The sequence below is a fragment of the Sardina pilchardus genome, chromosome 14 (assembly GCF_963854185.1).
Source record: "Sardina pilchardus chromosome 14, fSarPil1.1, whole genome shotgun sequence".
NCBI lineage: Eukaryota > Metazoa > Chordata > Actinopteri > Clupeiformes > Clupeidae > Sardina > Sardina pilchardus.
The window spans coordinates 34,151,895-34,177,444 of NC_085007.1; the positions used below are offsets into that span (position 1 = coordinate 34,151,895).

Here is a 25,550-nt window from a genome sequence, read left to right on the forward strand (position 1 = left end):
GTTGAAAGTCAATCGCCAATGTAATGTATCATCAATACTCTGCAAATAAAAGGCTGTGATATAATTGTGCTTTTTGTCTTTGCAGTATTTCGTGCATGGCAACTGTTAAAATAATCTAGCAGAATGAATATTAATGATACGGTGGGCTACGACCTACCGATTCACAACAAGTTAGACCTCGCAGGAGTTAGTCTGTTCTTGGTCAAATCCATATAGTGTTAGTGCAAGCAAGTATGCTATAACATTAGACAAGCTTGGTGGTTACGTTCCATGTCAAGAAGATGTGAGTGTTGGCTGTTAACATTTTAAAAGGCTAAATGGCAGGAGGAGAGCAAGACATTTGCTTGCGCATGTTGCACATGCATGTTGCATGTTTTGGAGCGACTATGGCAGAGGGAGTAAATGTGCGACCCCCCCCCCCCCCCCCCGCGAACCGAAACCGAATCAATTAACCCGGTAGGCCATTCAAAAACCGCTCGATTGAACCGGTTCGCGTCACTGAGTCGGTTTTCCCATCACTACAGTAGAACTGGTAACAACTTCTAAACCCCGACTGCTCCACTGTAGATAGCGGGCGCGTCACCTAGCGCCTAGTAGAGAGGTTGCCAGGTTCGCCCACATGCAACAGGAAATATCCAATCGAAAATAGTTTTATTATTATTATTCACCAATTAACCAAGACAGCAATGACTTGTCGAGTCATTGCATGCAAGTCTAAGTCAAGTCTCAAGTCATGAGTAGCAAGTCCAAGTCAAGTCAAGTCTTTTCTCACTGTTGATCAAGCAAGTCACAAGTCCTCAATCTGGCGACTTAAGTCAGACTCGAGTCAAGTCACTAGACTCGAGTCCCCCATCTCTGCTTTGTACCACATGGGGTGCTCTTTTAATACAATGGAAGTCAATGGAAGAGTAAGAGATTCACTTGTTTGCTGCACATATCCAATCTAAACACACATTTTATGGTTCATAGTTGAATTGCTCCAAGTAATGATTGCAACATGAACAACATACTACTCATAAATAAATCTTATTTAGCTAAATAAACTGATCAAGCAAAATATACACACATAAGACTGACTGATCATACATGCAGCAAGAGGATTTAGCTTGCCATCTTTGTAACAGTTTTCTACACCACCATAGAAGTTGGAAAATGAAAGTCATGAACATATTCAAGAAAAAAGGGGTTTCAAGAATTCAGTGCATTGTCAGATGCAGAAAAAGCAACAGATGCAGTTCAGAGCAGGTATTTCACTTGATGAAGATGACCATGCATGTTTCCATCACATAAACGTATTCATCAAAAGGTATGAGGGCTCAAAACGCTATTGCCTGAATCCAAGACGCATTCATGAAAAGGAGATAACTCATCAAGTATCTTTTTAAAATACCTGATCTCAACTGAAACAATACTTTTTCTGCATCCGGCAATGCACTGCATTTTAGAACCCCCCCCCCCCCCCCCCTTTTAATGTTCCTTCATGACATTCATTTTCCCACTTCCTTCCCAGATAACATGGAGACAAACCACTGATCCACCTTGATGCTCTTTGTCTCTCACAGAGGACTGCATACCAAGCATATAGGCCCCTTCTCAACCTCTCTCCTCAACTCTGGAGGAAGGTCCTCCAGGCTCATTCCCACTGATCTAACTAACACTGGATATGCTATCCTATTATTGCCGCCCCATCATTCTTTATCTGTATCAGTGGGAACTGCCAAAGATGGCAATTATGCTATATCCTCTTGCTGCATGTATGATGACCAGTCAGTCTTATGTGTGTATAATTTGCTTGATCCGCTTATTTTCTCTAAATAAGATTTATTTATGAGTAGTATGTTGTTCATGTTGCAATAATTACTTGGAGCAATTCAACTATGAACCATAAAATGTGTGTTTAGATTGGATATGTGCAGCAAACAAGTGAATCTCTTACTCTTCCATTGACTTCCATTGTATTAAAAGAGCACCCCATGTGGTGCAAAGTGGTACTGCAGATCCAATGCAAGTTCAGTGGATTTATAGAGAATATGTTCCAAAAATCATATCTCCAATAAAGAAACTCAGCAACAAGCCCAAATTTTGGACAAATGATCCTCAAATACAGAATGTGATATGGTAAAATTAAAAAAAAATCCTGTTAACTGTCCACATGGTGAAATGATAGGACGAAAATGGGCTTTTTGAAAATCAAGCCCAATTAAAACAAAATGCTCTGACAATATGACAACGATTACAACCAAAGTTGATGCATGGACATGACCTTATAGTCCATATATGAGTGGGAAAAAAACCTGATGAAATTTGTGGCACATACCTTTCGAATGAGAAGCCTTCAAAAGTGATGATGTCTTTTCACATAATGAATTTATAGCCATTTTCAGAGCTTTGCAGAGGGGAAATTACACAAGACACGTCTCATCTGATTAGATTTCTTAATTCAACAGGAAAATGTGCTTCCATTCACATAGTTTCACTGATGTGTGTGAAATACCAAAAGAACCAATAACGTTGCAAGTTGACCGAAAAGGATTGTTCACCACAATGCTTAAAATGACTTGAAGCTTCAAAGGGCTGTAGTTTTTCAACCATTAGTGATCCAGACATACTATTTAAGATTTATGCATAGGTTTAGTCTACAAACACCTGTGATTTATTTCAGATTTTTTTGGAGAGGGTCACTTTCCAAATGAGCTGAAATTGGGTGATTTGACACGGAATGACCCCTATTGAAGACCTACGTTGCAACGTTTGAATGAAGTTTCTAGGTTAAACGGTTCAAGCTGAATAGAAAAAATGAATTTGGTAAGCGGAATAATAATAAGAAGCAGCCTAGGAAGAACAGTACAGTGCATTTTCATGCACTGTAATAATAAGAAACCCAGGAAGAACAGAACAGTGCATTTGCATGCATTGTAATTAGCCAGACAGATAGATAGACAGATAGATAGATAGCATCTATAGCATCTCCCAGAGGTAAGAAGAGTGGGAGGCCTACATTCTGGTGGTTTGGATGAGAGAAATCTTGTTGTGGTAGCTTGATAGCTTACTGCCAGGAAGTGTAACCGCCACATCTGGGATGATCCCACCAAGCAGAGGGGTATTTCACAAAATCAGGTCAAAAGCTGGTCATCCTTGCTCAAATCGTTTCACTAACGCCAATCCAGAATGAGTAGGAGCGACTATGTCAAGCCAGGTGTAAGTTATTCAGGACACATGCACGTTTTCGTTTCTCCCCCAAATAACTCACGGTTGGAATAAAAAAGACACGTAAAATAGCGTCATTCACACAAAGTGAACATTCGGTTTTGATATAGACTAACAACAAAGTAAAGTTTCACTTTTTTGAATGGGGAATTATGACTATTTTTGTAACGTAGCGGGAGTAGGTGTGGCAGACCAACTGAATGCAAATTTACGTATGCACCCACGTGTGAGAGCTTCCTTGTCTCGGCACGCAACGTCATTAAGAAAGCGCTTGCCACCGCAAAGATGTGCAAAGTATGACTATATATATCTTTATTTTGTCTTAAAACCAAATTAGTTGAAAACACTTTTGTGTCCCCTCCAATCAACTACTACTGTAGGCTACAAAAAAACGTCTGTCAAAAGCATAGTTTTTGCCTTGGTGATTAGACAGTGAAGAGACAGACAGGAAGTAAGTGGGAGAGATAGGGTGGGATTGGGATGGGATTGTGGGCACTTGGACCCACATGTGGTGTGAGCACTGTAACTAGTTGTGCCACAGTGCCCCCATATTGTTATACTATAATCTGTGTCGGTATTGGCCTAAAACAGGGAGGCTTTAGAAGAAATTTGACCATTCTTCTAAAACTGTTTTTATGCTCTCCGGTGAGGTTGGAGTTGAACAGACAGTTAAGAACTATGCACTCAATATTATGATGCTAATAACTAGTGATTATGATGATAATATTATGATGCTAATATATTAATAATTTTACAGGATTGACGTATCTCAAAGCAGAGAGCAATTCTCGGGACCTCAGTTGAAGGAAGAACTACCCAGTCTCAGCCTGTCCAAGCCACATTCTGCTGCTTTCACAGAAATTACGCATGACAAAACCACCTCCGCTCAATCTCCTTCTTCTAACAGATGCACTCTCCCTTCACATAAGCGTGCAACTTCAGTCAAATTCTCCCCCCCCAGAGTTACCATCAATACAGATGAAACCACTCCTTCAACAGCCTTTGTGCAAGCGAAGGCAAACTCCAAAGCCCCACAGAAGCCTATGGTCCGACAGAGCTCCACTGCTGTCCCTAAACAGTGCAGATCAAGGCAGAGAGAGGACATCCATATTCAGCAGCAGCCAAATATTATGTCTCTTAACAAGGAGAACACAGAGATTCTGGAGTCAAATACTGAGGAAGAGAGGGCACTGAAAGTGTCAAGTTTACAGCCAGATTCCCTTTTAGGTATGGATGATTCTAAGGTTTCAGAGGTTGAGCCAGCATCTTCCTCAGAGCAAGACATGACTCTTACCTCAGAGAAAGTTAGATCCAAATGGACTAATAAGGACTCATCTGCTATGCGACCACAAGGCCTAAATGACCCTGCTGATCGAATCCGGTTGGGGAAAGCTCAGAAACTGCGGGAACTGCTGAAGCTAGAGATTTATAAGGAGCGGGTGAGTACTATGTCAATTCTACTTAAGTGTGTTGTGTAGATTTCCACCTGCTTCAATTGGAATGTGTACTGAAGTTATTGCATGTAAAGGATTTGCTGTGTGTGTGTGTTTTTTGGCATGGGCAGCACTGGTGCCCTTAACATATGGAGTCAAAACCATGCCATAAAGATGTTGTGCCTGTGAAAAGACATGTGTAATAGAGTTTTGCAGCTGTATAACACATTTATGCTTGTGCACGGAAACTTTGTATTTGTAGAAATATTTTGTGCATGTGCAAAAAAAAATTGTCTTCGAGGATATGATTTGCACAAATGTAGAACCGTTTTGTAGCTGTGGAATTAATTTGTCTGTGTGCAAAAAAAAATGTGTACGTGCAGAAATATTTTGTGCACTTGTGAAAAACATTTGTCCACAGGGATTTAGTTTGAACGCATGTGGAACAGCAGCAATTGGGAGAAGTGCGACATCTATCTGTCATCTGAACTGGATCTACGAAGCTACAAATCTTTTTTACAGACACGAATTATGGCAGTGTTTTGACGTGCCAAAAAAGAGCCAATCAGCGAATTCTGGCAGGGTTTGTGATGAGCCAATCAGCACATTGCATCGCCTGCTGACTAGCCAATCAGCGCTGCTCACCGACTTGTTGCCTGAACCGATGCTGACTAGCCTGACTCTAGTGCTGACGGCTAGAGAAGGAAAAGTCTTATGATGACCCATTAATACGTCGACATTATGTCTGTATATTGATACGGCAGTCGACACCAGCTATATCCCAGTAACATGTAGTAGTAACTAGTTATTAAGTGAACTTCGCCTGTAAAGGTTACAGACTCATTCTCGTTTCATGTCATGGTAGGCTACTTTGGGGGATCTGTAAACATATTCTGAAGCCCTTGAAAACGCTTGGTGGTGGTGGGTATAGGCCTATTGGAGCGTTTGTAATAGTTGTGATAGTCAAATAGGGTGACCAGACGTCCCGGTTTTCCTGGGACAGTCCCAATTTTGAGTGGCGTGTCCCGAGTCCCGACAAAAGCCCGTCGGGACGCTAATATGTCCCGGTTTTCACCAACCACTGTTGAAGTGTGGTTTAAATATAGCCCGATCACTACCTAAACCCATGTAGAAACTAGCATAAAGCGTCCGACATATGATTTGCGTGTGTGTGATCGTGTGCCAGTCAATCGCAGTCTGCACAATCTTTGCTGTCAACGTTACATTGTTTCATTGCCTCGTTTTAATGGCTAGCAGGTTACGCTACGACAATGCTGAAGAGAAAGTCCTCATTCTCAATAACCTATTAGTCCGTGAGCCAGAGCTAGGGTTGGTCGTTATCAAAAAGGGGGCAAACCATACCTTTACTGAAAGCCTGGAATCTCAGCTTTTCAATGATGTATAATGGCCATCTGACAAGAGTAGCTGTTTAGAGTTATCACATATAATGTAAACTAAGGTTGAGAAAATAATATGGCTGAGTTTCGTTTTCAAAAAATGTTTTCATGCATAGGCTAGATAATAGTGAGGAATGTTTAGGAGTCAGACAGTGCAGGCCCTAATCTCTGACTGAAAGTGCACAGAATTTGTGCATTTACACAGCAATATTTAAGAAATTTTCCCGGGGGTGACACCCCCGAACCTCCACTACCGTTTGGGCTTAAGGACGGCTACGAAAAAAAAGTTTCATCTGTCGCATGTTGACGTTACATTTGATCACGCACAAAAGTGTCCCGGTTTTGGCTCAGAGAAATCTGGTCACCCTATAGTCAAATCGACTCGTTTTATTGTCAATATGTGTCAATCTGAACGTTGACAACCTTTGTATTATAACTCAATACCCCAAAAGAGCGTATAGTGTGATTTGGAGCGTTTTCAAGGGCTTAAAAATGTGGTTACAGATAGGCTAACCCCAAGCCTACCATGACATGAAACGAAAATTAGTCCGTTAACCTTTACGGGCGACGTTAACTTTCATAATAACTAGTTACTACTACATGTTACTGGGATATAGTTGATGTCGACTGCCGTAACAATATACCACAGACATAATGTCGACGTTTTAATGGGTCATCATAAGACATACTAGGGCTGGGCGATATGGACCAAAAGTCATATCCCGATATATTTAGGCTGAATATCGATATCCGATATATATCACAATATTTTTCCCGCAAAGTAGCTGCTAGAACAAAGCACCCTTAACATTTTATTTAAGGCCCCCTTAACATAAGATCAGTTACACAAACACCTCTAAGTATTCTCCTTAACATTTTCCCTCATGTATTTGAGTTTTCTCCTTATTATCTTAAGAAATCCCTCAAACCGTTGCACAAATGTCCAGCAGCCTAAAGGAAAACCCATATATTATCTGAGTTAATGCTGATAAATGTAGTTAATTAACCACTTTTAACAATTGAAAATAAATACATCTTCTGCTAATATTACTCTTCAATCAAATAGGCCTATCAGAAGTTATGTTGTTTATTTAGGCCTAGTAACATAGCTTGCTCAAGTCATCCTAACTGATAGCCTACCATTATGAGCTTTGGTTTGGTTCACCAGGCAACATGTAACAAAAATGGTTTGGTGCACAAATGGTCTTGCTCTTTGGATGACAGCCAGAGGATAATATCCAACTAGCTAGCTAATATAGTTCAATTCATGTCTCAGGATTTACTTGATGAATGGATAAATGTCACCGAAAATTATCACGGTAAGATTATAAATCATTAAGCTTTAGGCTATTGTGTTTGGTGGATTGCTTTCTAATTGCATAACTCATTAGCAAGCTAGTTAGTTGCATATGTTGAATGTACCTGTTGAGTTATTTATCGCTAACATTAGCCCCGTTTATACTATGGGCCATTGGCCCAGGAACTTAAGCCCAGGAACTTAAGCCCAGGGCACAAGCACCAGGGCTAGAGTTCTCGGTGCGTTTATACTGGGGTGGCTCTGGGGTGGGCCCTGTAGCCAACTGTCAAACTTGGATCCATAGAAACGTGAACAACATTCTACAGGCAGCAGGCACGGGCAGTTAGTAAATAGACGGTAGCCGTAGTAACCAGTTTGACGTGACGTGTAAGCACTGGGGCTTGGATCGTGGCCCTGATTGTGAGGTGGGCTTGTTGTCAGGGCAATAGTTCCAGGTTAAGCCCCGTTTCAGCCCAGCCCCGTCTAGTATAAACTCCTACCTGGGCTGGGCTTAAGTTCCAGCACCGGGTTCAGCCCATAGTATAAACGGGGCTATTAGCTACTGATAGGTACATTAGATGTACAGTATAACATCGTGAAATTAACGTCACTGTTCTAAGGTGCGCCGTGTTTGGCTGCGTCACCCGTCAAACTGGTCAAAGTTTATAGTCAGATTTGTCGTGTTATTCGCTATACCATTTTATAGACAATATGTGCTCACATCTTGATATTATTTTGGACAGTCAGTCCCGCATTTCACCCTCAGAAAAGCATGCACATATTAGCAAACGAACAATCTCCGTGGGAACTGGAATTTGTCGTGCCAGAAAATCCCTTTCAATGCAAATGAAAATCTAAATAACTTAACGAATTTCCTTACCTAGGGATACCATTTAAGACATTTTGTGCAACAACCTTAAATAAATTCCTCACATAAGCCTTATGGTTGATACTTAAGGGACACAACTTAGGTGCTGTGTGCAACCCCGCTCTGTGTCAGAAAGAGGAGGGGCGGGCGCGGGTGCGGGGAGCAGCGCATAGAGCTCCGGCCAGCGGCTTGCCTGGAGCAATCAAAGCGCAAATTTGAACTATATCGGTGTATACGATATGGTCTAATTCCATATCTCATTTTTTAAAATATCGATATATCTTAAATATCGATATATCGCCCAGCCCTAAGACATACTGTAACTTTTCCTTCTCTAGCCGTCAGCACTAGAGTCAGGCTAGTCAGCACCGGTTCAGGCAACAAGTCGGTGAGCAGTGCTGATTGGCTAGTCAGCAGGCGATGCAATCTGCTGATTGGCTCTTCACAAACCCTGCCGAAATTCGCTGATTGGCTCTTTTTTGGAACGTCAAAACACTGCCATAATTTGTGTCTGTAAAAAAGATTTGTAGCTTCGTAGATCCAGTTCGCACATGACAGATAGATGTCGCACTTCTCCCAATTGCTGCTGTTCCACATGCGTTCAAACTAAATCCCTGTGGACAAATGTTTTTCACAAGTGCACAAAATATTGCTGCAGGTACGCATTTTTTTTGCACACAGATAAATTAATTCCACAGCTACAAAACTGTTCTACATTTGTGCAAAGCACATGCACAAAAAAATTCTACAAGTAGGCTACAAATTTTCCGTGCACAAGCATAAATGTTTTGTACAGCTGCAAAACTGTGACACATTACACATGTGAATATCTTTTTACGGGCACAAAATCTTTTTGTCATGGTTTTGACTCCATAATAACATTTTCACTTAGATTTACCAGCACATCATTTAGGTACTGTATTTTCCACACTTGAAGTCACGCCTTTTTTTCCTAGTTTGGCTGGTCCTGCGTCTTATTGTCAGGTGCGACTCAAACAAAACAAGACAATCAGCAATAAAACTGAAAATACAGCATCTCTTGCTTATTAAAGTGCAAATTAGATAGAATAATAACAACAAAATTCTACTAAGGCGAGACCTTCTACAAAATATAAAAGGGAATATTCTTGCTATTACCAACCACTTAAGTGTGACGGGAATCAGGGTGGGAATTTCGTCATTTTAGGGGCAAGGCCATTTGGCCTTCACCTTCTTTTTTTTTAGGGGCACCAAGGCCACATGATAGGGCACAAAGGCCACTGAGTAAAATTCGATGGTTTTACATTTCAGGGTTATCTCGACACAAATACATAGACCCGCTAGCCGCTGTAGGCTTTGTGAAACACTGACGCAGCCTCAAACTTCTTTAAGTTGAGGCCCAATCATGGCAGACTTTGGGGTCATAGGGCCCACCTACACATACCTCACCCCACCCCTCATCAAATCATCATGATGATTATCATATCACAATTAGTATTATGCTATATTGTTAAACATGCACTTTCACTTCAAAGCAGTCAATGTTTGTGCCAAAATTGTTTACAAAAAGTTTGTGAAAACTATGCACATCAGGGGTCTGCTTTAGGCTACTAATGTAAGATAGGCTATATATATATAATTACAATTGTTCATTCTTTTGCATGTTTGCATGAGAGATACTTCTGAAAACAACAGCAAATATGGGTGCTATTGTTTTGGGATGTTTCCCTCGTGCAAGCATCATAAGCCGTTTTCAGACAGGTTTCTGCACATTCTGTGATAATTACCTGCCGCATTTCTGACGATAGCGGACATTCAGACATGACGCATAGGGTATTTGCTGAAAGCAAAAGTCCGTGAACATTGCGAAAATACACTGCTGTCTGAAAACGGCTACACTCTGGTAGGCAAATGGAGAAATAAAATGATATGGTTTATAATGAAATTTCATTTGAATGCCTGAATGTAAGAAAACACAATACCAACGTTTGTCTATGGTAAACGGCCGTGCAGATAGGCGTAAATCTGGAAATCTTTAAATGAAAGACTAAGGCTACACTCTTCTGACCATGTTATATTCAAATTTGACTACCGGTAAACAATAGTCAATGCTAAACAATGTTTGCCCTGTTTGTATGGAAGTTGCGGGAATCCACGTTGCTCTATTAAATGTTGTTAAATAATTAAATAGCCTTCCGACAGGTTGAAGCAGAGCTTTGACACTAATGTTATCATGTAGTTTCAGTTTCTGTCATGCAGACGGGCACACACATGCATTCAATGAAAGCTCATACCACCACTTAATCGTATGGCTCTATGTTTAATCACATCGAATTAGCTAGCATTTCCTCCTGATTGCAGTAAGGTTTGCTTTCTTTTTCTGTCGGTTCGCGATTGCGTGATCAATTGCGCAGCAAATTATCAGGTGAAGCACGGACCTAATTTCACTCAAATGCGTTCCGTATCAGTTCAATACCGGAACAAGACTTTTATGTGTCAAAAACGGGACTATTCCGTATTATACTGAATGGTTGGCAACCCTAAGTCAGGGGCATAAAGGCCACTGTGGCCGTACAATGGGTTTTTTTTCACGGGGCATCAAGGCCAAAGTGTAGGGCAATGGCGGCCATGGCCGCATGGCCTTGTATAATTCCCACCCTGACGGGCATACCTAACTACTATTAGTTTTGCGCATGCGCTTTCTCTCTCCCTCTGCACTAACATGCATTGAGTAACAAAAAGGGAGCCTTTTTCTCTTAAAGGGACACTTCACCGATTAGCATTAACCCTATGAGCCCTAAGCTGTTTTAAGGGCATTTTCACTACCTCTAGTTAGAAGCATTTATCCTGGTCATTGTAAGTGCCATTCACACATGCTACATATTGTTTTTTTCAGCACAGTCTAGGCTACCCAGATCTGCCACAATAATATATAAATACTTGCATTGATTTGATTTAGATTTTTAAATAATAAAAATTTTAAAAGCATACTACACAAATTCTTACATTTTGACGTGTATCTCACCACAGCAAGCTGACAGCTCGACATGACTTGCATGGTTGTGTAGGCCTGACTGTCCTGAAAATGGCAATATAAGAACCATGGTGGTGGTATACTGTGGGGCTGAGCAATTTACTGAAATATGTGGTGTGTGCCTTCCAGTAATAAATGGCAATTTTTATTTAGTGCTGAGAAATGACTTTTTGACACTTTTTGCGCTCCATATTTGTGACACAAGTTGATCTGACCTGACTTGTTTGCCTGGTAGCACACATGACGTGCACAGATGATGATTCTCTATAATATTTTTTTACTGCATTGCAATGAACAAAGTAAATGCAAAAAAAGTGTTTATTTGTCAAACAAATTTGGATGCAATATGAATCTTGAATTGGATACCATACAGGAGTTTGCTAGGATCTCAAAACCGTATTATGAACGTAAACATGGGGTAATTGGAGCTAAATGAAGTTATTATTTTGCTGTCACTTCGTCTGTTTTATGGCCTAGAATGTTGTATTTGGTATCTGTGGATAGCTCTAGCTCTCCTCTTTCATCTGACATGCGTGTCATATCTTTCTGATGGCGGTTACACGAGTAAATCAAACGAGAGTAATGGTAGCCGAAGCTATATGACATTATTATTTGTTTGTCACTTCGTTTGTTTTTATAATACAAAAGGATCGATGTGTTTGGTATCAATGGAAAGCTCTGTTTCTTCTCTTTCATTTGATATGCGGGTCATGTCTGTGCAATGCGGGGTTAGCGAGTAATTCAAGCGAGAGTTCTGGATGCGCGGGTGAATGCAGAGCAATATAGACTGTAAATATGATATACTTTGATTTAACTTCATGATTTTATTTTTTTTTTCATACTTGATCGTATCTCATCTCGCTGTGACTAATAATCGCGGAGCAATGTAACAAAGAAGAATGGGTGTGTTTTTTGACACACTTTGCGTCCGTCGGGCTCATAGGGTTAAGCTTTGTATCTTTAGAAAACCACTACCAGTCATGTTTTTGAATGGTCGTGCATCCTTCCCTCAGTTTGCCTTGAGATGGGAGAAATACAGATTTCAATGTTGGACTTCTTGCTTTCAATGATGTAAAAATCATCATTTTACATCATTGAAAGCAGGAAGTCATGGGTTTCATTGAAATCTGTATTTCTCCCATCTCAAGGCAAACTGAGGGAATGATGCACGACCATGGCACGACCAGCCGTGGCCTACTGGTTAGGGCTTCGGGCTTGTAACCTGAGGGTTGCCGGTTCGATCCCCGACTAGTCCACGGCTGAAGTGCCTTTGAGCAAGGCACCTAACCCCTCACTGCTCCCCGAGCGCCGCTGGTTGGGCAGGCAGCTCTGGGTTAGTGTGTGATTCACCTCACTGTGTGTTCACTGTGTGCTGTGTGTTCACTAATCGGTTAAATTGGGTTAAATGCAGAGAACTGAATTTCCCTCACGGGATCAAAAAAGTATATATTCTATTCTATTCATTCAAAAACATGACTGGTTTTCTAAAGATACAAAGCTTAAAGGGATATTCCGCCATTTTTGGAAATGCGCTCATTTTCCACCTCCCCTCGAGCAAAACAATCGATATTTAGATTAAGATGAATGATAAGATCATTAAGCTTTACTGTGTTCGGTGTTTTTTTTTTAACAATCTCCGTGGAAATTATAGAATTTCTGTGCCAGAAAATATCTTTCAATGCACCCCATCCAAATCATTTCAGGTATTTTGTGCAACACCCTTAAGTGAACCCCTTACCAGAGCATAAATGAAGTATAAATAACTATTCTTTTTGTTGTTATTTTGTGTCCTGTAGAGCCAGAAGTCCTTACTGGAGAAAACAAAAAGGATACAGTATGAAACTCTGAAAGACCACAGCAAGATGACTATGAGAGAGCTTATCTACTATCTGCCAAAAACCAACCCAATGAAGTATGACCGTTCTTTTACTCAATGTAGATAGCTGGCAAAATGTTGTAATTTATGTACTTTTAATTATTAACTTTACTCAGCAAGCACGCGCCTTTTTTATTTACTTATTATTGATCTTGTATTCTCTTAGATCATTTCAGGAAAAGGACCAGCATAGCAATGAAACCATCCTCTCTTCACCAGATCCTTCTGAAGTGTATGTTGTCCATTTATAAATATAACATTCAGTGAAATGGGTACCCAACGTTGGGAGTAAGACTTTGTGTATTGTTTTTTTTTTTTTTTTTTTGAAAGAAAAATGCATTTTTTTTACTGCGATGTTCTGAATTAATATCTCAGTTGAAAACTGTTGATTTTGAATAAAGATAGGTAGATTAGATTAGAGTAGATTAGATTCAACTTTATGGTCATTGTGCAGAGTACAAGAGCAGACAACAAAATGCAGTTTGTGTCTTACCAGATGTGCAAATAAGCAAAAAAGTGCAATGTGATCTATGAAGTATAGACAGGTGGTGCATAGACAGGATAATACATATAGTGCAGTATATCGCAGTTACTGTACCTTAGAGCAGAAGAGCAGAATAAATATGGCTATGCAATATGAACAATGTATGAATAATATGTGCAATGTATCAGTATTACAGAAAGATATCCTAAGTGCTTGCCCTAGCTTAAGTTAAGTTTCAAAGATAGGAAAAATCCTATCTTCCTATTACAGAAGCAGTTCCTAAACTCATGGCTCTGTCCTATCTCATCTCAGACCTCCTATCTTATCTTAACTTAAGAATTCCTAACTGTAACTGTCAATCAGATTTTTAAATCGCAATCGTCCTGTCATGCCTGTTTCTATGCTTAGAACGTAAACAAGACTGCCTCTATCTATGATTAGAATGTCAGGTTGCAAAGACAGTGTTCTAAAGATTCTTTGACAGTTCGTTGCTCAAGGTGGACAAACCATAATATCAGAGAGAAAATAGGCTAGGAAGGAGCAATAGGCTATAAAAGACAGAAAGAAAGAGAGTGATATTGATTAATTTGATGTGCTGGATAAAAAGATGAAATACAAAATATATTAATGAATAATAATAATACATAATAGTCTATTATTCTATTATTATAATTGATAGGCCTATTTATTTGTTGTAAATGTTATAAATGTTTGAAAAGACATAGCTTATACATTTTATTTTGCTTGTTTTCACTTAATTATCCTATTTAGTGAAATATATTTATGGTGTCCCAAACAGTCATGTTCCTCATCTTATCATAGGCAACCCAACAGGCCTGTTGCAGTTTGGCAGTTATTTTGCAGTTAGGACAGGGCCTGTGCCATCCTAAGTTAGGATTCCTAAGTTAAGAAATTCTTGAGTTAGGATGGTTCTGTTATGGCCAAATTCCTATCTAAAGTTAAGATCAGATTTTGTCCTAAATGCAGTTAGGACAGTTGCTTCTGTAATACCAAAGATCCTAAATGCCCTCCTAAACTGAGATAAGATAGGATTTTCAAGTTAGGAAGTTTCTGTAATACGGCTCCAGAGTGCAACCAGTTTGGTCGCACATGTGCCCAAAAATAATTGTAAAACAATTCTAGGCCGCACTGGTGCCAACTGACGCTTCTTGGGTGAAAGCATACATCTCTTTCACAAGTTTTCATTGTAGACTATGCGTGCAACTTCACCAAACAGTATAGAAGTAACCCCCCTCTCCTTGCCCGCTTTCTCTGGCTCTCCCTTCTCCTCTGTGCCGCTCAATGGACAGCCGCCCCCTTAATCCAAATAAAGCATTCACGATCGTGAAAGCAATGATGCATGGAAGACGACTAGCTAAATTATTATTGAATCCGGTTAGCATTAGCATGCTTGAATAAAACTCTTTTATTCAAGTTGACTGATCATCTCAATATCAATGTTTCCCAACTCCAAGACTCAAAAGGGACTGTCCCAAGGAGTAAAAGTATTAGCCTACCTTGAAACTTATGCATCCTGATAAAGTTCCCTTGGCCTTTGGAATTAAAATAGCCCCACATCATCACATACCCTTTACCATAGCTAGAGATTCCTGCTTCTATGGGAATTTAACATAGGGGTCAAATACTTGCCCCCTAGCATTTAAGGAAGAACATTTATTTATTTACGACACATTCTTCAATCACAAAGAAAATTGGTGTCCTTAGCGGTTTTATTTTTTCTCATTTTTTGAATTAGGGCATTAAGATCAATTGTCAAATGATGATTTTATATTCCTCTTTTTAGGCAACTTTAGCATGGTATCAAATACATGTGCTCCACACTGTATATCATTCTTGATAAAGAATATGTATATTCTTCATATGTTGTGTTTCAAACTATCTATGCCTTTTTGCCTATCTATGCCTTTTTGTTGTAAAATAATCATTATGGGGGAATTCTTCCCCCTTCACGCGTAAATAGCGCGTAAGCTTTTTTTTCATGTGTCTGTTGCGCACCTGCGTTTTACGCGCATTCTGCTGTCCCAGGTTCTGACACACCCACATAGCGCAAATTCGAAATCAAGGCGGCCTTATGAAAGAGGCGTGAGATTTATTTAAAAAAAGAACCAGACTAATCTACCACCTGAGTCATTCCGTGTCAAATCAGATAAGGTTGTTGCTGCACCGTCTCAGATTTTGTTCAGACTTTGTCTATATCATCAATGGGTCCTACAACCAAGGCCTGTGAAATATTTCTGTGCAAATCATCTGTCTTCATATCTTTTTCATGCAAAAAACATGCTTGTCTTCCATTCTATAAAGTTTAGTCAGGCTAGGAATGATACTTTTTAAGATATGAATACCTTAACATGGCCTCCAAGATAAGGTCATTTAGAGAGTGTAAAAAGGCAAGGGCAAAAAGACTATGAAAACAATAGAATTGAACAAAAATATTTTACGGATTTTAGTTATGGAACCTAAACATTGTTTAGACAAACTTTGAAGAAAATCCGAGTTGGTGCTGCAACCATTTTCCTGGATTTTGTCTGATTTCACACGGAATGACTCACCTCCTTAATTTAGGTTGATATGAAAACGTGGAACGTGGACTTTCTCATTGATCTTCTGAATGCCATTTAACACTAGAAGCGCCGTGCCGTTCTGACCCACTTATACCTAGAAGCGCCGCGCCCCGGTCATTTGACCGCTTTGACGACCTACTGGAAGCGCCGTGCAGACTGGTGCCAAAATTGAAAAAAGGGCTTATTTAGGAGGCCCGAGGCATTTTTGAGACAAAGTTGTCAACCAGTCTTACTTTGTCAATTTGGGTGTGCTGAATTCAAATCTGGAATATGACAAGCTCTATCTGACCTCTGATGACCTCTAGAGGTCATTGAACTTTGGGGCTATAAGCGTCCCAGCTGAGCCCAGTTCTCAGCATCATAAGCAATGAAGTGTACTAAAATGATGAATTAAGTTAACAAATGGTCTTGTTGGTAATTATTGGGGTGCTGAACATATGACCTCTGATAGCCTCAAGGTCATTTGAACTAGGCCTATGCATTTCAGTTCATTTTTTAAAATTATTTAAATTTTATTTGAACAGACAAAAAACAGACAGGACTAAACAAGACAAAAACAAAACATTAACTGCCAGTCCATATGTATTTAATTTTTTTCCCAAAATGGCCACCATGAGAATTAGTGACATTAGTGTGCTTATTCTGCTTCGTTTTGGCAAGCATCAGCAGAGGTGTGGCAATGACATGCAGCAGTGCACTGCAGATTGTATTTTTTTGCAGTTGCAGTTCTTCCTTTTACACTGTGTGATACAATGGCATGTACCAATATTGATAACTGCAATATGACAAGCTCTATCTGACCTAGTGACCTCTAGAGGTCATTGAATGGTTTGGCCTTGGTCATTGAATGGTTTGCCTCCCACCTAAACCTAGCTTTCTCAGCTTCAAAAGCGATCAAGTGCACTAACTTGATGAATTAAGTTTACATATGGCCTTGTTTTTGTCAATGTTTGGGTGCTGAATTTAAATCTGTCATTTTAAAAACTCCATCTGACCTCTGTTTACCTTTTAGATGTCATTTAAATTAACAACCAAAAATCGCTACTTCTTTCTTGGCAGGACACTCAACAAATCCTGTTTCAAAGATTTCACTGAGCACCGTAAGCTTCTGAAAGAACTTGGCAGAGATTACCTAAGCGGATTCTCAGCCAAAGGTCACGTTCTGCCGCAACATTCACATCCTTCTCCTCTGTGGTTGCCTCCGGTCTACCTCTGTTCAGCTCCTTGTCTCCTCTGGAGGTAAATGATGCCACGGACTCGGAAACCTTTCTCAACCTTCAAATTGCTACTCAACCCTCAGCTGCCTCCTCTGTCCAACCTTACTGTGGATGCCCTTGCCTCATTTTTCACAAGCAAAGTAGTCAATTCTCTTCATGCCCACATGACACGACAGATACTGTATTAAACTCCTACAACCTCCAGTGGCTGCTGGAACATTTTTTTCAGCATTTGCTTCTCTCTCTGAGAGTGAGGTATCTAGACTCCTAACATGTAGCTGTCCTACTACATGCTTGTTGGACCCTATACCTATGAGCCTGCTTCAGTCCATCTGCCCAACCATTACACCAGCTATCACATATGTGATCAATGATTCACTAACCTCTGGCATGTTTCCAGAAGAATTCAAAACGGATCCGGGTTACACCTTTACTTAAGAAAACTTCACTCAACCCTGCTCAAGTTGAGAACTACTGCCCTGTCTCACCTTTCCTGTCTAAGGGTATAGAGCAACCAGTTTCCAAACAAATTTCTTTCACAGATCCAAATCAATCTGGGTTCAAAAGGGCCACTCTACTGAAACGGCTCTGCTTTCTGTAACAGAAGCCTTAAAGGAAGCCAGGCCTTGGTCATCAGTACTCATTCTGCTTGACTTATCGGCTGCCTTTGACACAGTTAATCACCGCATCCATCTCTCAAACATGGGTATCTCCGACTCTGCTCTCTCCTGGTTTGAATCCTACCTAACAGGACGCTCATTTAACGTATCATGGCTTGGACTGTCACCACTGGGGTCCCTCAGGGCTCAGTACTGGGCCCCCTAATCTTTGCTATCTACACCACCTCTTTGAGACAGATCATTCATTTGCATGGCTTCTCTTACCACTATTATGCAGATGACAAACAGCTCTATCTGTCCTTTCCACCTGATGACACATTGGTCTCGTCACGGATCTCAGATTGCCTCTCAGACATATTTACATGGATGAAGGCACATCACCTCCAGCTAAACCTCTCAAAAACTGCTGGTCCTCCCAGCAAAACCTACCATACATCATCACATCAACATCAAAGTTGACTCCTTGTCTGATCATGTTGCCTCGGTAGCCCGGTTGTACATGATTGTCTGATCATGTTGCACTCTACAACATACGAAAAATCAGGACTTATTTGACTCATAATACTACCCAACTCCTGACACAGGCTATAATCATTTCACAACTTCACTACTGTAATGCCCTCCTGACAGGTCTCCCAACCTGCACAGTGAAATCCATTCAGATGATCCAGAACGCAGCGGCGTGCCTGGTCTACAACCAACCCAAAAGGGTGCATGTCACCCCGTTGCTCATCAAGCTACACTGGCTACCGTTGGCTGCCCGCATCAAAATCAAATCTCCAACGTTTGCATACAAAGTAATCTCTGGCTCTGTTACCACCTACTTGAATGCTCTCATACAGGTATATGCTATCACCCGACCGTTGCCATCCTCAGAACAACGTCTAGCCGCCACCGGCACGCTCAGGCCAATCCAAACTTGCTTCATCTGTTGTCCTCATACTAGAGTAGGGACATTCCTTTCTTCCTTCAAAAAGCTTCTGAAGACCCAGCTCTTCAGAGAACATCTCCTCATAGCACTACTTACAACTAGTCTTGCTGATCCTAGATTTACCACCCAATTGTGCCTGTTGAGGTGTCCACGACCATGGCAACCTTGGGAGGGGCAAGAAAGAGGTGGTCATACCCAGCTGCATTCATCAGCCAAATGTAATGCAATGTAATGATGCATTATTATTCCATTGCAAGAGGGCACACTGCCAAGCAGCTGTCTGGCTCCAAGCAAATCATCAAAATCTGCACTGCGTCCACCAGAAACTATGGGTTGGCGAATTGAGAAAGATAGTCTTTTGCCAGTTCTCACCTTCTTCTGTGCCTCAAGGCTGTTATCAATCTTGTTACATGCCATTGTACCACACACTGTAAAAAGAAGAACTGCAACTGCAAAAAAAACCTAAGCTGCAGTGCACTGCTGCATGTCGTTGCCACACTTCTTCTGATGTTTGCCGAAGCAGACTAAGCACACTAATGTCACAGCCTAGCTATTCTCATGGTGGCCATTTTGGGGAAATGATGTGAAATGCACATGGACTGGCAGTTAATGTTTTGTTTTGTCTTATTTGTCCCTGTCTATCTGTTTCATATTCCCTTTGGGACAATACAATAAATGTCATTTCAAAAAATGAAGTGTAAGGCATAGGCCTATAGGCAACGTCTAATGACCTTGAGGCTATTAGGCCATGTGGTTTTGTAAATGAAAAAGTGAATTCAGCACCCCAATACTTACCAAACAAGGCCATTTGTTAACTTAATTCATAATTTTAGTACATTTCATTGCTTATGAAGCTGAGAAACGAGGTTCAGCTGGGACCCTTACAGCCCCAAAGTTCAATGACCTCTAGAGGCTACTGATTTACTATTGTATTCTTCTGGCCACACTGCCACTTGAATATGAAAAACATATAAAGCAGTGGAGTATGTCAGTTTTTTTGTTGGTTATGGTAATCAGTATTGAATCAGCTAAGTAGTCCCTTATTGACAGACAAACCAGCGAATCACAAAGAAAAGCTCTCTACTCATTGAATTTTGATTGCCTATATTGCGGTCAGGCTTGTAAAAAGTATATTTATTTTGTGAGGTATATTTTGCAATGCAGTCGTTCCTGAAGGTTTGTCACCAAAGTGTTAAATCACTTGTTTGCAGGTTCATGTGCTTAATCATGTATTTAATCAACTGTTAATGTGTTTAATCAAGTGGTGTATCGAAAGTTTAAAGAAACATTTATTTTCTATGTGCAGCTCAGAGGAGATACCTGCCCAGCGGGAACAGCATATTCAATCGCAACATCATGTTGAAGAACAGGCCCATGAGGAAGATTTGTCAGAATCTGATTCCAACGAACCACTGCTGGTACCCCAGGTGAAGGTAGCAGAGGATGGTTCACTGATCATCGATGAGGAGAGGTCAGAATTTACCTCAGTCGCACAAAGCATTTACATTTTTTTACATCCATTTTACTGTTTTCCAGAAGTCAGGTCTGTCGGTCGCTATTGCAGAATAGCTTATTATAAGCAGTCCAAGCAGCACGGCTGCGGGAGACATATTTTTAGGGCCTGAGCACCGATGGTGCGTAGGTCCGCAATGGCCTTGTTTTTGTAAGAATTGTTGTTGTTCTTGTTGTTGTTGTTCAATTCAATGCATTTCATTTCATTTCATTTCATTTAATTTCAGCACAGACAGGGGTGTGTGGGTGTGTGTGTGTGTGTGTGGGGTGCGTTACTGTGCGTTCAGACCAAGAGCGACCAAAGCTGCAAAATCGCCGGAAGTAGTTGACTTTGAATGGGGACGAGCGACTACAGCGACCAAAACGACCACAGCGACCAGCGTCAAAACTTGGGCGACCAGAGCGACCAAAAACAGTTAAAAACATTTTAACGTTATGCAAATTAGCTATGACTCGGCTGCAAATACTGACAACAAATCGGAATGTAGGCGTGCTTCGCTTGTATGGATGTAATAAACGAAATTGAACGTTCGAATCACTCACGTCATGAGCGACTTGGGCGACTTGGGCGACTGCATTTTATCAGCATCAAAAGCGACTTTGCAGCTGTGGTCGCTATTGGTCTGAATGCACAGTTAGTCCCAGGAGAGAGAGGAGGAGGGGGCTGGGAGCATATTTAAGTTCAGAAGGCGAATAGCCTCAAAAGTAAAAGTAGCCTTCCTCCTGTTGGTCCTAGCAAGAGGACAGCGCAGATGCCTGCCAGAGGGCAGCCATTCAAAAACTCTATATAAGATATGGGTAGAGTCTTCGAATATCCTTCTTCTTCTTCCTGTTTTGGGGGGGGATTTTGTAATTTGGTACACATGCTGCTCAGGGACAGCCCGCTGCTCAGGGACAAAGGCTTGGCACCGGGCATGGCTCAGAGACTCACTAGCGCCCCCTTATGTGACTGATCCCGTGGTTGGCATTTATTTTCAGCTAGACTCACCTAATTTGGTAGGTGTGTGTGTCTATCTCCCCAATATGAACTACTTTTGTAATACAATGCATAAGGAAATGAGATAATTGGGATGTATGCACACTAAAATTTGATGAATTGTGATGCCAAAATGTGCTTCCCATGGGCGAAAACGCATGAAATTTGGCACACACATCAATTATGTAGAATGCATACACAGGGATAAAGGTTTGGACCCAGGCATGGCCCAGGAACCCCATAGCGCCCCCTTATGTCACTGCAACTTGCGGTTGGCATATATTTTCAGCTACACACACCGAATTCGGTATGAACCACCCCCCACCAAGACAAACAACTTTTGTATCAACATGGCATTAGCCACAGGAAGTGAGGTAATTGAGATTTTGCGCGTTTTGGACATGATCAATTTTTATGCACCTCTCCTAGATGATTGATCCGATTCATGTCAAAGTTGGTATATAAAGTTGGTAATGATGATATTCACATGCCCATAATGCATATTTGGCATAGTGCCACCAAGAATACTTTGTTTGTGCAACCGATCTTATTTTAAGGGGGCCTTAAATCATATTTGAAGGGAAAACCTTAACTCATGGTGTTCTGTACAACCGGCCCACTTTGCACAAAAGTTCATTCATCCATTCTTTGACCTCTGAACTGTGCTAGGGAAGTGTCAAATGTTAACTCTGAAAATTGTTTCATAGTTTCCTTGCAACACAATCATCGTGTCAAATCGCAGTTGCAGTTTTATCAGTCAGCAGTTTACCAGCAGTTAAAAGATATGGTTTGAATCCACCTGGTTTTAAGTTGCTGATTTGAAGTAGTGTGTAGGATTCAGTGCGTAGGATTCAGTTAGGTTGATAAAACAAGGTTCAGCAGAGTCTGAATCCCATCAAAAAGTGAATCTTGGATTCAGTGCACCCCTACATGTGGGTAAGATGTTCAAATTTACTAGTTTGGAAGTCCTGACCTTGATTGCTGTCTGACTGTCCTCTGTCTTCTGGTAGTTTGACAGTAGAGGTACTTCGTAACAAGGGACCAAATCTTTCTGAGGACCGAGACCCTATCTTTGAGCGTGGCTCAACAACTACGTACTCCAGTTTTCGTAAGGGCAGCTATACAAAGCCCTGGTCAAGTCAAGGTGAGTGGATTTAGCTAACATTTTAGCCAACTTACATTAAACTGAGGTGTTTTAAGCTAGAGTGTTGTTTGCATTAGCAACAAAATGGCTGATAGCCTGTGAATGTGGGCATGTAGACACATCGAAATAAAGCCATTTTCAAACCACTGACCAGGCTCAAAATAGCCTAATGATGCTGTGGTAGTGTGGGTAAAGTCCGTACAGACAAACCAAGGTAAACTTTGAAAGGGTACAGAGACGTTACAACAAAGGCTGTTTTTGAAGGGAGCCTTACTTTGTGTTCCAATAGTGTCAAATCAGTTGGCGTGTTCAGCCAGATCTGCACCGCTAGAAGTGTGCTAATGCAAACAACGATCTTGCTTAAAACTCCTCTGATTAACATAATTTCCCCCGCAAAAAGAAAGTTTGAACTCATCCATAAATAGGTTGTTTTAACTCCGGATCTTTCCTTTAAAGAGCAACTTGCAGGTTGATTTCAAAACTGAATTTATGCTGTTTTGAAAATGTCTTTTAAAAATGCGTATACATTAATATTTTAAAAACCCTATGGACAATAATTCAGAAGAAAGAAGAATTATGGACTGCTTGCCCCCTCATTGCTGCTTGCAGCCATGTTTGTTTCCTAGATTGTTCTAAATAAGGCATATGTAGCACATCATAAAAAAATGTAATAAAGTAGAGACCTTGATGTAGCATTTTCAATATTGACTTTTCTCCTATCCCAAGCTGATATGGGATTTGAGCTGGAAATGAAGATGTATGATGTGTTGACTTGAGAAATCTGTATGCCTCTACGTGTTACTGATTTGAGATACTTTTATGATAAATCCACATTTAAAAAAAAAACTGGTTTGTGTTGAGCTCTCTGGTCCAAGACCCAGGTGGGATACACATTAGTGGAGGTTGAACTGCTGTCCCTGCTTGGCTGTACAGCGATTTCGTCACCATGAGTAATCGAGAGCAATCAATCACTGGCTTTACTTTCAGTTGTAGGCATTATGATGACATGATGTTTCCTTTTTGTTGTGTGCATTTTACAGAGACGGATATGTTCTTCCTTGCCATTAGTATGGTAGGCACAGACTTTTCAATGATTGGCTCAATGTTTCCACACCGAGCTCGCTCTGAGATTAAGGTATGCTATCATATTTTGGTCAAAGGTTGTTTTATCTTTTAGTTGGTGTTTATTTTCATTAGAGATGCACCGATATGGAATTTTAGGGTCGATACCGATACAATGCGATATCAGTTTGTAGTGGCCGATACCGATACGATAACCGATAATATTCTTGGGGAAAACATGTCAAAAATGAATAGGGGGGAGGGGGGCGCTGTGGCGCAGCAGGCTACAGTGCCCGTACCATTTACGGGTCCGAGTGCCCATGGGGACCCAGGTTCGAATCCGGCCTGCGGTCATATCCCAATCCCACCCCATCTCTCTCTCCCACTTGTTTCCTGTCTACCTCTTCACTGTCCTATACTAATAAAGGCAAAAGGCCAAAGATATATACTTAAAAAAAAATAGGGGACAACATTTAATAGGCATCATTTAATTGCAGTAATTGTACCTGCCATCATGACGGACATAACCTATAATAGTCCACAGTGGTACAGTAGTCAACAGCAGCAGTAGCCTAGGCCTACTGTATGTGTGGCTCCTTTAAATGAACGTGACGTCATTGAGTTGCGAGTGAGACAGCAAGTGAATCGTTTTCATATGGAGTAAACTCTCAACGCAGATACAGTGCCTATAGAAAGTCATCATACCCTTTTGAAATAGTTACTTTTTTTTTCTTACAGCCTGAAATCAAAGCCCATTTAAAAAAATATATATATTTTCCAGTTTTATTTACAAATTTAGCTGTCAGCATAAAAATAATGAAAAAAAAGTCAACAGTTCTGACTGTGTGGGGATGTTTCTCTTCAGCGGGGACTGGGCAATTGGCCTAGATAGAAGGGAAAATTGTACACCCAAATTCTTGAGGAAAACCTGTGTCCCTCTACTAGACAGCTGAAGATGGGCAGGTAATTCGCCTTCCAACACGACAATGATCCTAAACATACTGCCAAAAGAACAAAGTAGTGGCTTAAGGATAGGATGATGAATATTTGAGTGGCTAAGTCAGAGCCCTGACTTAAAACCTATAGAAAATCTGTGGACTGACTTGAAGAGAGCAGTCCATCGCCATTCCCTACAGAATGTGACTGAATTTTAACAATTCTGCACGGAAGATTGGGCAAATATTCCCCAATCTAGGTGTGCAAAGCTATAATAGAGACATATCCAGGCAGATTGATGGCTGTAATGAAAGCAAAAGGAAGCTCTACAAAGTATTAAGTCAGGGGTATGATGACTTTTCCAACCCTGTTATTCTAGTTCTTAATTTTTTATTAATTTTCAGAACTGTTGACTTTTTTTCATGGGTTTTGATTGCAGGCTGTAAGACAAAAGACAAAAAAAGTAACTATTTCAAAAGGGTATGATGACTTTCTATAGGCACTGTAAATGTCCAAATCAGAGTTAGTGTGGGAAACTTATGTAAAGTTATAGCAGCGGGTAATTAAATAAAGCTGCAACTCATCGGACTTGTTGTGTATGTTAAGAGTCAAAATTCTCCTGACAATAGCCTTTATGACGCGAGGGAAAATGTTCGGTGGCGATCATCGTAATTATTAAAAATGTTCAATGTTTGCGACTGGAAATCCTGTGGTGTGTGGGGTGTTCCGAGGGCAGCCGAGAAAGGTTTTTTATCGTCTTGTGTGGGTTCTCTCACAGATAAAAAATCGGTTGAGATTTCTAAAGTCTTTGTGTGTACCCCGCTTTAGGTTAAAAAGAAGATAGTTCACGAGACGATTTTTGGCTGCACAGATTCAGTGCAGATCTTGTTAGAATGGTGAAATGCATCCACACAGTTGACATTATTTAGAGGAAGAAGCAGCCAACTCAAGTAGCATGTAGCCAGACGGGCCTTACGTAGTTGGGAAATTGGGGC

General features: G+C 40.7%; 1 protein-coding gene across 4 annotated transcripts in view; it reads left to right on the forward strand.

The window, feature by feature from the left end:
• zgc:162472 (uncharacterized protein LOC553495 homolog) overlaps nucleotides 1–25,550 on the forward strand; it is a 138,734-nt gene that overhangs the window by 16,330 nt on the left and 96,854 nt on the right. For all 4 annotated transcript variants that reach the window (XM_062554604.1, XM_062554605.1, XM_062554608.1 and 1 more), the window contains exons 3-8: nucleotides 3,965–4,646; nucleotides 13,012–13,127; nucleotides 13,258–13,323; nucleotides 20,232–20,396; nucleotides 22,424–22,557; nucleotides 23,598–23,692. In XM_062554604.1, coding sequence (XP_062410588.1) covers nucleotides 3,965–4,646; nucleotides 13,012–13,127; nucleotides 13,258–13,323; nucleotides 20,232–20,396; nucleotides 22,424–22,557; nucleotides 23,598–23,692 — 1,258 coding nt within the window. The remainder of the gene's footprint in view (nucleotides 1–3,964; nucleotides 4,647–13,011; nucleotides 13,128–13,257; nucleotides 13,324–20,231; nucleotides 20,397–22,423; nucleotides 22,558–23,597; nucleotides 23,693–25,550) is intronic.